Source organism: Pseudorasbora parva, chromosome 25 (genome assembly GCF_024679245.1).
Source record: "Pseudorasbora parva isolate DD20220531a chromosome 25, ASM2467924v1, whole genome shotgun sequence".
Lineage (NCBI taxonomy): Eukaryota > Metazoa > Chordata > Actinopteri > Cypriniformes > Gobionidae > Pseudorasbora > Pseudorasbora parva.
The window spans coordinates 17,660,274-17,673,832 of NC_090196.1; the positions used below are offsets into that span (position 1 = coordinate 17,660,274).

General features: G+C 36.7%; 1 protein-coding gene across 1 annotated transcript; it reads right to left on the reverse strand.

Moving 5' to 3' along the window:
* Positions 1 to 3,578: 3,578 nt before the first annotated feature.
* rpp25a (ribonuclease P and MRP subunit p25, a) lies at positions 3,579 to 8,938 on the reverse strand. Its single transcript, XM_067436511.1, has 2 exons — positions 8,451 to 8,938; positions 3,579 to 5,930 (listed from the first exon to the last, which is right to left on the reverse strand). The coding sequence occupies exon 2, from the start codon at positions 5,590 to 5,592 to the stop codon at positions 4,900 to 4,902; it is 693 nt and encodes a 230-aa protein (XP_067292612.1). The 5' UTR covers positions 5,593 to 5,930; positions 8,451 to 8,938; the 3' UTR covers positions 3,579 to 4,899.
* Between the last annotated feature and the right edge of the window lie 4,621 nt (positions 8,939 to 13,559).

The window sequence follows — 13,559 nt, forward strand, 5'->3', positions numbered from 1 at the left end:
CAAGCCAGACCCACATCAAGATGCTTGGTCTGGAACCTCACCATTGACGGCTCAAACTCCCTCTGCACGCGATAGGATAGCGCTACAACCAACCAGAGCAACAAAGGTGAAGCAGAGCTCGTTGATAGATTAAACATTCGCCGTATGGAGTTGGCAAAACTCCAAACTCCGAATGACTTCAGTGCCGTTCTTTGTTCTTTTCTCAGAGAAAAGCTTAACTCCAAGTCTTCCAGAGTCGTCTAGCAGCTCTCAATACCCTTCTGAGCTGTAATCGCCTAAGTATTGCCGGGCCAATCACATCGTGTATATAGTCGGAGGGCGGGGCCATAATGACGACGGCCGAGTTGCTTTTGCTAGTAAACACAGAAACTGGCGAACGGTGGTCTTTCGAATCAGCTTTGACCACGACCACGACTCTGGAAGACTTGCCCTGCGTCCCAATTCGCATACTATCCATCCTAAATAGTATACGAAAATAGAATTAGTATGTCCCAAATCGTAGTATGTTGAAAAGAGTATTCCAAAGATTCCCGGATGGTTTACTATTTCCGGTCCGAATTCACAGTATGGATCGATGGGCACTCTAACGGCTGATATTGCCCACAACCCACTGCGAGTTGGACGAGGATTCGATTAGAACTACAAACGCGGATAAAAAAGCGTTAAAAAACTACAAACACGACGGATGTGCGAGTTCGACGGTTAAGTAGAGAAGTTTAGATAAAGGGGTTTGAGTGACCCTATCAATATTTAACCTGACAAAAATAGATTTATTCAGTGTTGTCCACATTATATTTCACCTGCAGCAGCATTGTGAACTTTTGTAATGACATGTTTGGCCATTAACTTTTAAATGCATCATTATATTCAACTAAGCGACAGAGTGGCGAAGTAGTGTGTCCCGAAGCTTGCAAACTTTTCTGCTACACACTCAAAAGTATATACCAGTGGCGAGGCCAGAAATTTTTAACTGAGTGGACCTTGGTGGAATAGGGTGGACCTCAATGACTACTCTCAAATTACACAAATTAAACAATATGGGACAAAATCACTTGACAGTAAATATAAGCTATATATGATTTATTTTTTGCCAACAAATTCATATAATTCATATATGCAAAATTAATTTATAACAAGCAGCTACAAAGCCAATTGCAAGGAAGACAAATATAGATATTGTGCTGCTATATGACCACTAACAAGACATCAGTGTTCAGTAATTGGGTTCATTTTAAAATGGAATAACCAATTCTTGTCAACTAATGCAACTCAGTATAACTGTTATCAAACATGTATTTGCAGCTTAACCTGTGAGAATTTCGTCTCGTGTTATGCACCGTGGCCCGTGTTAAAATTTTATTTCACTAGCAGACGTAAACTCATCTTCCCATCCCCTCAACAATACACGATTGGCTAAACATTACTACTAAGCTTATTGATTGGCTGCTGCAATAAGTCAGCTATATGAAAATGTTTTCGCTCTACAGTAATTATTTTTTAATAGGGCTGTCAATCGATTAAAATTTAATCGCTATTAATCGCATGATTGTCATGAGTTAACTCGTGATTAATCGCAATTTAATCGCACATTTTTAGCAATTGTAAATCTAAAATTAAGTTTTTAATACTCTAATCAACATGAGTATGCTATGCATGCTTTATGCAAATGTACATTTATTATTAGTGAAACCATACTTATTCAATAATAATCAATACAGCATGAAGATTAGATGTATCAAAGGTCATAGATGTTTATTTAAGAAATTGTTCATGTCTCTTAAGCCTAAACTTAAAAATTAAGAGTAAGCAGTGATTTTTCTCATTTTAAGAATATAAAGGGAGTCTTTACACTGGCAGTTTAATTCAGAGCAGGGCACAGTTCGTATGAAAAATTGGTAATGTGTACCAGTGAGCGCACCAGAACCACACCATACCTGGAGGAGGTCCATACTCCACGAGTAGGAATATAGTGCGGCCCCTTTAAGAGACGCGCGCTCCCTATTGAACTGCCGGTATTTTGCGTGTGCACGCCGAACTGGGCCGCGATTTACGTGGACAGTGTGAAGAACATGGACTCGGGAGCGCGCTTGTCCAGGGAAGTAACCTGTGCATTCGTTTTAGCCGATTGTAATGTATTTAGTTCAATAAAACAGGTGTACTGTAAGTGGTGATGGTGTTAATGATTTACCTCAGACATGAGCGAGAGTGAGCTGCAGTGCATCGCGCTCAGACTGCAGAGAATGTGCTCAGTGAAAAAAACGCACTTTTCTTTCTGAAGTCTAATAAAAGTTAAACAAAAAATGTGGTAGCTTAGGCTATGTGGTAGCTTATGTAGGCAATAACTGCACTTTTGGTTTAGAATATTAATGTCAACCCTTTTCTTTCCCTATTAATGCTTGCTGCTGCGTCTGACTGCTCTCACTTTTTCCAACTACGGGCTATGCCACGGATCAAACAGAAAATGCGCGCTGCGTTAATAAATTTAGTGCTGTTAAAATGAATTTGCGTTAACGCGTTATTAGCATATTTGACAGCCCTATTTTTTAATGAAACTTTTTGTACGTGTTTAAGTGATTTGTGTTGTCACATAGGCATATTATATTCTGCTATCACAATTTTTTTTTTTTTTTTTGTCTGTTCTGATTGGGTGGGCCAGCCGTCAATCTGAGTGGGCCAGTGCCACCCTGGCCCTTATGTAGCCTCGCCCCTGGTATATACTTTTTCTTCACAAAAAGAGTACATACTTTTAGGACGTAGTATAAGTAGGCGAATTGGGACGCAGCATTGGAGTTAAGCTTTTATCCCGCCCCTCAGATTGAGCCGTCAATGGTGAGTTTCCAGACCAAACATCTTGATGTGGGTCTGGCTTGTCAGGCTAACCCAGTTATAGCAGCCAGAAAGAAAAAAAAACTAGGCTAATGTTCAAGAGTTCAATCACTTGTTACAATCAAATATTCAAAACAACTTAAAGCTGCAGTCCATAACTTTTTTTGGTTAAAAATTATATTCAAAATCAATTTGAGCAAGCAGGCCCACACAACAAGCCAGTGTTCAAAACTATCTCATTACCTTCAGAAGAGTCAGAATGTCAGTGGAGAAAGGCATAGTTCATCATTAAAACGTGATATAAATCATACACCCACTATATTGATATATCTAGCCAATTTTTATATCAACAAAAAATATATTCTAGGATAACCTGGCTTCTTTCGAGACTACCCTGCTAGTTGGCTGTTACTAAAGCCCTCCCTCACATTGACGTGATTGGTTGCAAGTGACAGTGTCTTTGCTAAAATGCCGTTTTAAAGAGAAAACACACAGCAATGATGTTGTTCATTTATGAATTTGCATATGTTATGTTTTTTCTTAAAAGTTAAAACATTAAAAACACAACATTAAAAATGTTATTTTCACCACAGGGGGACTTAAGATGAGTTTAGATGGGACTTTAGATGGAAACAACTTAAAATACTCCAATACTAATTTATGGATAAGAGTAATAATTGTGTTCATCATTCATCATTGTAAAGGGTCTATTTTTATTAGTGTAAACTCACAATAACAAGAAAACGTGCTTTTGTAAAAGAAAGAAAACATACTTTCTGCCGTCTTGGTCTCTGTGAACTTGAGCGAGTCAAAAAAAAAACAACACAACAACAAATAAACCACACAGACATGAGAAATATATCTATATAAAGCTTGCAATGTCTACTTTTTAAATACAGCTTCACCGTGTTCACTTAACCGTGGAATATACATATATTCCTCCATGCACCTATATTTAAGCAGCCTGATTAAATTGATATAAACGAAGATTGACATTTTGTTAATTGAAAATAAGTACTTTAATGTAGTAAAAAAACAAATAATGTATGTTCAGTTAGATGTGTTTTGACTACTTTTTATATGTTGTGTAATTATATCTCTAGGTAATGAAGATTTATTAAAAAAAAAATTGTAAATGCATACCTCCCAGAGGATTAATAAAATACTCTCAGTATTAATCATTTATGTGAATAATGCATAGAGTATAATTCATTTTAAAGTTAAGATCATGGTCACCCACTAGTAATGACTCAAATATAAGACAAGTTTTGAAAGTGAAAACCATGATAACTCTAAAGTAATGACTGAAGTGAAGTCATACGCTTTTCTTGTGAAAATACATTTAAAAGTAATGCTTTACACCCTAAAAAAAGTAACTATTTTTGTTACTTCTTTTTATGAAAAGTAATGTTACGTTACTTTTGCTTGTTTGTTAACAAAAGTTCTGTTTTTGGCAAATGTAAAGGCCCTTTCACACAAAAAGTTCTATCTACATACACCGCGGGTCCCCCTACAGTGAAGTCCCCATTTTGCACCGCTATGTTTCTACAGTAGCCCTAGACGGACAAACTGTACTACAGAGCGCTAGCTACTTTCAGCTGTCTCACTTTATGCATTATTCACATTCAATATGAACCTGTATGTAGTAGTTCTTAGTCCTCCGGGAGGTATGCAGCTAATAGTGAACTACATTCAACTGAGTGCCATTCATTTGAAAATCAGAGTTTCTTTCTTGTTAGTTAATAATTACTAGAATGTGCACTCGTTACTCATTTGTTCCTAGTTATAAATCAATGACGGAACAGTATTCTAAAGTGTAAAATAATTAATAAAAATATGAATAACATTGAGCAGGCAAGATGAAAGTGAATGAGTGAGAAAACTAGACGACAATAACTAGATATTTTAAAGAATACTAACAAAAATACTTCATGCATTTTATCGCTCAAATTACACATGTATATTTATTGCATCCTGATGTGGCTAAATTGTATGACAGACATTTATAAGCATATAGCAAGTTATTTAAGTGAATGCACAAAATATCCTTTAATATGAGCTCTTCCTTTTATATTAAAATTTTTTCACTGGTTCCAAATCTGCGATTTTGTCCTGTCCCAGAGCAGCTCTTTTAAGACTGGGAAGATCATGAGAACAAGGACTCGGTGGTCTTTTTTCTGGCTTTCCAGTCCCCTGCTGTCCATCTGCCCATTTGCTTTCCTCAGAGAGAGTCTCGGCTGGAGGCTGATATCCCGGCTCCTGCGGGTCCAGCGGTTCTTTGGACAGAAGAATACAAATGGAAGGAAGAGTTCTGTGTATGGTCATCTGAACCGGGCCACTCTCCTGGCTCTCCCACACCTCGGTCACTGTCCTGTACTGGAGCTTTGACACCTGGTGTAAGCCACGCACTTTCCGTTTCATTATCTCCGCGCAGGTGATGGTTTTGGTCACAGCCCGTCCCATCCCACTGAAAAGAACCTGCGACGTAGGAGCCGCATTTCCGTCGCCTTGAAATCGAGACATGGCGAAACCCAAAAGGTTTCTGATCTTGCTTCCTTCCTTCACACGCATTTCCAGCACCTCGGACGCCAGGCCTGGGATCGGGCATGGGATTGGTTCTCCAGTGGAACAGACCTTCCTGAATCCACCTTGATTTGGTTTGTTAGGAGATCCAGTAAAGTTTGTTGGATTCATTTTAGAGGGTTGGACAGATGTGGTACATATGGATTGTGTGTCACCATGAAGATCATTGCTCGGCATAAACATTTTTATAGGTTATTTTCTATGTTCTTGAAGCTGCAGAATTTAGTGCCACTTAAAATATCCTAGAACGGAGTCCTGGCACTATTCTATTCCAACATGAAAGAAATTGCACAGACGTAAGGGAAACCAAAAGATCTTAACTGCTAATGTTTTGTTATTCCCAAAGCTCGGAAATGAATGACAAGGCGTCATTTACTTTATACTCTGTGGCCGTTGACATGAAGAAAAGAAAAAAATCTGTTCTGTAAATCGAGCCAATTCATCAAAGCTGAAAGTGCTGAGTTTCAGCAATTTCTCAGTCACTACCATTGAAGCATATTTCAGTCTTCGTGAGAGGGCAGCTGTAACCAAACAAGGGAAAAACATGATGAATTCAGAGGCAGAACCACATTTTAAATTGAACTAGCTCATTTTGGCATAATGCAATATTTATCCAAACTGTACAATATTGCATCAACATTTTCAACTTTCAGCAGGATAACCAAATATTTTCAAAATTACAAATAAAATACAATTTTAAATAATAATTTTAAAATAAAAGCAAAATGGACTTAAATGTAAAATTACTTTATAATTTTTTTTGCTAAGGGGTAATAATGGAACAACCGTTTTAAAAAGTGATTTTTCAAAGTTATTTCTAACAGGATCTGCAGGATGTGGGTTTAAAGCAAGCGGCAACCGCAGTTTCTCTTGAAGCCAATACGGAAGTAATTTAAACTGCAATTCCTCGACTGGCCACTTGGGCTCCAGGCTCCAGAAGGGAGCAGAATCTCATTGAGCCTCATGTTAAAATTCCCAACTTTACAGCAGAAAAAAAACATGTTTACAGCCTGGTACAAATTGTGTTTTTTGTCTATATGGTTAATGTTGCCCTTTATGACAACTGTGAGGGGGGAGAATTATATAAAGCCTTAAAGTTCTGCATAATTAAGGCCGTGGTTACTTTGAGTGGCAGGTGGATATAGCCATTTATTCGCCGTCTATAGTCATTGCATGACCTCAGCTCCGCCCATATCCTGCCTTTTTGCTCATTTTCTGTTATCCGGGTGTGACTCACGATGACACGTTGCCAAGATGGCAACGGCCAGCTCGTCTCTACTTTACGCTTTAGAGCGGCTTATCAGAATCCTAGTTCACCCAAAAATGTATTTCTTCCAGCGGAGAACGTAAAAAACCCAAAGTTGGTTTATGTCATTGTAGGCAGTTATCATCACGATGATTTAATTTCAGGTGTTCTTTTTTTAATAAGCTTAGTTTTAGTTAGGGGGGTCTGAGATCGACGTCTTCTCTGAGTGAAGTTGTCACTGAGGCACTAACAGATTTTTTTTCGGGATTTTTGGGAGCAGATTGGAGCTTTAGCTTTAATTTCTAAATTTCCATAACTGTTTATTTCACACCAACATAATCAATTGCTCTGCATCTGTGAGAGTGAAGTCGCGTCGTCCATATTTTTTTACGGCCTATGGTTCTGACAAAGTGGCAATCTCCCGCAGTTTCTCTTGAAGCCAATACGGAAGTGACTTAAACTGCAATTCCTCGACTTACCACTAGGAACAGGCTCCAGAAGGGAGCAGAATCTCATTTAGCCCCATGTTAAAGAGTTAGTTCAGCCAAAAAAGTAAAATTCTCTCATTAACTCACCCTAATGTCGTTCGACACCCGTAAGACCTCCGCTCATCTTCGGAACACAAATGAAGATTTTTTTTTAAATCCGATGGCTCAGACCGATGGCCTTCATTGACACCAATGTCATTTCCTCTCTCAAGACACATAAATACACTAAAGACGTCGTTACAAAGCCCATCTCACTACAGTGATTCTGCAATAATTTTATTGTAGTTAATTTTTTATTTTTATGCACGATCGATACACTGATTCATAACGTTTAAAACATTGTTTTGAAATTGGCCCATAATTATATAAGTCTTTATTTAGTTTGTTTAAACACAAAAACTATTTAAAACGTCACTTTATAAAATGATTGTAGAATCACTTTAGTGAGATGGGTCTTGAGAGAGGAAATGACATTGGTCAAACAAAAATATCTTATTTCAACAAAAATATCTTCATTTGTGTTTTGAAGATGAACGGAGGTCTCATGGGTGTCGAACGACATGAGGGTGAGTAATTAATGGGTGAGCATTTTTGGGTGAACTAACCCTTTAAGAGAATATGCTTTTTTTTGATAACTTATACATAATGCACACAAGTATAAATGTGTTCTTCATTCACTGAAATTTAATCGGAATGACCAGGGAAGTGATTGAAATACTTTCCACTTCATGCTAAAGAGAATAAAAGCCAGTCCAATTGAAACACGTCACCTGGTGTGTGAACATTGGTCAACCTGTTGTTTTTGAGGACATTTTTTTATGCATGATCTATTTTACGTATTTTGATTCTAAAATTCCTGATTTGAATATTTGAATATCTTTTTTTTTCTCAGTCTCTGTAGTCATCCATTTTGACTGATACGCTGCTCAGTTGTTTAGAATTTTAAGGCAATTATCAAAGTTTGATAAAATGTTTATTTTCCAAAAAAATATGATATATTTTTAAACATGATTTGTTGCATTTAATTACCCCTTTGATTTGGATTTGTAGAAGAAAAAAACAATAAATAATAAAAAAGGTAAATGTATTAATATATACAATTTCACACAATTAAAATAACATGATAATCCTATAATAATACAAATGAATATTTTTTATTAAAAAAATTATATTATATAAAAGTCAAGCATATTTAAATATGCACTTACACACACATACAGAAATTAAATACAATTTTAGGACAACTTTGGAACAAGAACAAATTAACGCTGAACTAATTTTAAAGAAACAAATTGTGATGCATTTACCTTTTTGCTCTCGGAATCCACTGTAAGTTCTGTCACCGCGTTTCACCCTTGATGTCTGGTCATAATCTGAGACCTTTCACATATTTACTCTTGTGAATGCCACACTCCAGAATGTACTGAAGACCCAATCTGAGTGGTGGTGAGGGACATAGAGAGGGAGGAGGGCGGAGAGGCAAACGATCTCTTAAAGGAACAGCAACTGTGTACCTCTGTACAGAATTGAACATTTCATCCTGGCAAATGCTTTCCCGAGTTCCCCTTTAAAATCCTCAGCGTTAATGAAGTCCTGTCAATCCTGTGGCTGATTAACATGCGTGACTGATTAAGGCTGAGAGTTTAAAAACATCCTTCCATGCATGATGGCACAATCTAGCCATAAACAATTATCCACATAAGCATAGGTGACTTACGCCAGGAATCTGCTTTTAAATGTGGCTTTGGGCCAGCTAATTAAAGCTGAAATTATGTTTATAGCCTATATAGAGAAAAAAAAACGTCGATACTAAATTGATACAGCAACAACAAACTGCCATTTGCTGAGTGAGAATTCACAATGAATATTATTGTCCGAAGGTTGCAGTTTCGTCAGTTCTATTTCTGCATCTATTCCCACTGTGCCTGCTGAACGCTCTCAAAGTGTTAGAGCCCCGAGGCTGTGATTTCAATCAGTGAAGAGGGCCACGCGGTTCTGCTTGACAAAATACACAGTCTGTATCCTGAAGGGGAGCATCCAACATTCTAGAGACTGGGTTGACAGAAGGCACAGCAAGGGAAGCTTAAGAGTAAGAAGCACAATTAAACACTGTAAAATGTACAGTACAATATATTTTATAAGCAGTTAGATTAATGGAGGGTCTTACATTTCATCATATGTTGATTATCTTTTAACCATGGTCAGTACTAACATATAGACAAAAAAGCAATACTAAAATAATGCAATAAATATTAACTAAATAATATAAAATACCATTTTAAACACTTCATTGCACCTAACTGATAAGAAAAATATTAAGAAATATAACTATAAAGAATTTGCTACAAATGTGATGGTTCATGCAGGGATGTGTTTCTACATAATTATAAAACTTTTTCAAAAATATAGTACTACTATAATAGTAAATATACTGTATTCTAAAATACAATACTGTATGCACTCACCTAAAGGATTGTTAGGAACACAATACTAATACTGTGTTTGATCCCCTTTCGCCTTCAGAACTGCCTTAATTCTACGTGGCATTGATTCAACAAGGTGCTGAAAGCATTCTTTAGAAATGTTGGCCCATATTATTAGGATAGCACCTTGCAGTTGATGGAGATTTGTGGGATGCTTATCCAGGGCACGAAGCTCCCGTTCCACCACATCCCAAAGATGCTCTATTGGGTTGAGATCTGGTGACTGTGGGGGTCATTTTAGTACAGTGAACTCATTGTCATGTTGAAGAAACCAATTTTAAATGATTCGAGCTTTGTGACATGCTGCATTATCCTGCTGGAAGTAGCCATCACAGGATGGGTACATGGTGATCTTAAAGGGATGGACATGGTCAGAAACAATGCTCAGGTAGGCCATGGCATTTAAATGATGCCCAATTGGCACTAAGTGTGCCAAGAAAACATCCCCCACACCATTACACCACCACCAGCAGCCTGCACAGTGGGAACAAGGCATGATGGATCCATGTTTTCAATCTGTTTACGCCAAATTTGGACTTTTTTTACTTGAAAGAAACTGTAACCATATTCTATGTAATATTGTTAGTTATTGTTAGTAAAAAAAATATATTTTATATGAAAATATATACAGTATTATATATATTTTTTATTTTATTAAATTACTTGTCATTGACTTATAATTAATAATTTAATATTTATTAAATTATTCAAAATATTATGTTTGTTAATATTCTACTTTAAAAAACAAGACAACAATAAACAATCCAATGTACACAATAATAGCAGAATTATTAATAATGTAATATTTATTAAATTATTCAAAATATTATGTTTATTAATATGCTACTTTAAAATACATTGCAACGTTAAACATTTCAATGTACAACAATAGCAATAATAATAATAATAATAATAATAATAATAAAACCTTTAAAAAATTCAATACAAATGGGATGGTTGATGCAGGGATGTTTTCTCCATAATTATAATGCGATTTATAATTTAAAATATTTTTTTTACATTTATTTTTTTACATTTATTTTATATTTTATATTTTATTTGTATTAAATATAACAACATTTAATATTAAATTTGGCTATACTTGTAAGAAACTGCTTTATTAATTTTCTATAGCAAAATAAATACAAAATGTTATTATTAAGCATTTAGTATTTATTGAATTATTAAAAACATTATGTTTATTAATATACTACTTAAAAATACATTTTCATTTCAAGTATAATATATAATAAAATTAATAAAATGATAAATTTAGTCTTTTACAATGAGAAAATTATGAATTACTTAATATTATCTGTATTTTATTATTATTATTATTTATACTTTATTATGCATAATGTTTTATAATTTTATTTTATTTGTGTGCATTTTTAAAAATCATTTATGTTTATTTAACAAAGGTAAAGATTTTAACATAGGATTTTTACCATTGTTTTCCATCAAAATAATGCTATTTTAAACATTCTCTTGAATGTATTTATCTGAAGAGTGGACACATTTCAATGGGTGTCTTTAAAGATGCTATAGGGCCAGTTACAGATATGCTAGTAAAACTGGGCCAACCAGACGCTCTTATTTTAGTAAGCTCCCCGAACAGATAAAAGAACATGTTGACAATTACTGTTTCAATTACTTTATCAATCTCCATAGACGACACACACTACCAGCCGTTATCTGCCCGACAACAGAAACCCAGCCGCAGGGCCTCTTTGGCGGATTTCTTTGGAAGTCTTACTAATTTAATTAAAGGGAAATTAGGTCTCAAAGAGGAGCACTGCAGATTGCAACACCCACAGGGAAATGAAGTCAGAATGAAGTTTGTTTAATGGTGTGAGGCGACTGAGTGGGGCTTCAGTGAGAACTTTGGTTAAAGAGGCAATCTCTCTTACAAAGGGATGAGAGGAATTTTAAAGATTTGCTTTTTACTTCATGTCTACGCTGGTGTGGAAGGATAAATTGGGCTGCAGTCAAGAACGTTTCAAAAACAAACTGTAACAGCAAGTTCCTCTGTAGCGAGAAATATGCAAGCTTGAAAACTGCCTGGGTAATTTTCTCGCTGATGAAAAACTGGTGAAGGGCTCCTTCATGCCTCGCTTCCATTCTGGAACAGTTCTCCCTTACGGCTCAGTCCGAGTGGTCTTTGAACACTTTTTGCTGATGGTGTCAGAACTACTCGAGGTGTGTTCAGCCGTGATCTGAACTTGTACAACATTTGTGAGGGTCAAAGCATTCAAATGTGTCCCGGGAAAGATAATAACCACAGTCAGCGAAAGTTAGTGTAAAAGAAAGGGAAACAGAAGGACTAACAGAACAAAGTGGATTATTTAAACAAACATCGGAATGGCTCAGACAGTGATGTCTATTTAATGAAATATTAAGAAAGATATTGTGCACAATATCATACAAAGCGAAGTCATAACATAATTTAGCCTAAGCCAGTCAAAGCGGATAATTAGGGCAAATTAAAACAGGTGACAGAAAAAGGTTCACTGCCCTTTTCCAATCCTATTTTGTTATTCTAAAATAAGAACACAGAACAAGTATGTTTTATATGACAATAGGATAAGCATCTTCAAAACTCCAGCCATATCATATACACCGATAAGGCATAACAATATTATCCTAATATTGTGTTGGTCCCCCTTTTGCTCCCAAAACAGCCCTGTGTGGACTCCACTAGACGCCTGAAGCTGGTATCTGGCACCAAGATGTTAGCAGCAGGTCCTTTAAGTCCTGTAAGTTGCGAGGTGGGTCTCCATGGATCGGACTTGTTTGTTCAGCACATCTCACAGATGCTCGATTGGATTGAGATCTGGGGAATTTGGAGACCAAGTCAACACCTCAAATTCATTGTTGTGCTCCTCAAACCATTCCTGAACCATTTTTGCTTTGTGGCAGGGAGGATTATCCTGCTGAAAGAGGCCACAGCCACCAGGGAATACCTTTTCCACGAAAGGGTGTACATGGTCTGCAAAAATGCTTCGGTAGATGGTACGTGTCAAAGTAACATCCACATGGATGGCAGGACCCAAGTTTTCCCATTGCCCAAAGCATCACACTGCCTGTGCTGGCTTGAGTTCTTCTCATAGTGCATCCTGGTGCCATGTGTTCCCCAGCGACACACAATGCGCTCAGCCATCCATGTGATGTAAAAGAAAATGTGATTCATCAGACCAGGCCACCTTCTTCCATAGCTCTGTGGTCCACTTCTGATGCTCATGTGCCCACTGTTTATCGCTTTTGACAATAGACGGGTCAGCATTGACACCCTGACTGGTCTCTGGCTATACAGCCCCATTCGCAACAAACTAATTGTTTTTTTATTGCTAATATAAATTGTGTAACTTTCTTCTTCTTTTGTTTTGTTTATTTGTTATTAAAAATCAAATGAGCAAGCATAGCCCAGGTAAGAAAACAATGCATTACTATCCTTTAAAAGTAACTGAGTAATGTAATTTTCCGCCTGGCCTATAATCACTTTATTAATGTATTTACAATGTAAAATACATACTTTGTTGTTATGATTACAATCTCTCTCTCTCTCTCTCTCTCTCTCTCTCTCTCTCTCTCTCTCTCTCTCTCTCTCTCTCTCTCTCTCTCTCTCTCACACACACACACACACACACACACACACACACACACACACACACACACACACACACACACACACACACACACACACACACACACACACACACAATTAAAATAAAATGTCATTTATGTAGTCTAGGCTAATTAAAAAATGTAATATGGTGTAAAAAGGGAGGGTAAGGGGTCTCGGAGCAGATGCGGGGCTCATGTGGATGTAGCGCACTGTTATGAATTATTATGTGTTTCTGCTTCAGAGAAGAACAGACCCGCTGGATAAATCGAGAAGTCAAAATGTCCTCTGGGACGTTGGCGCGATGCAAC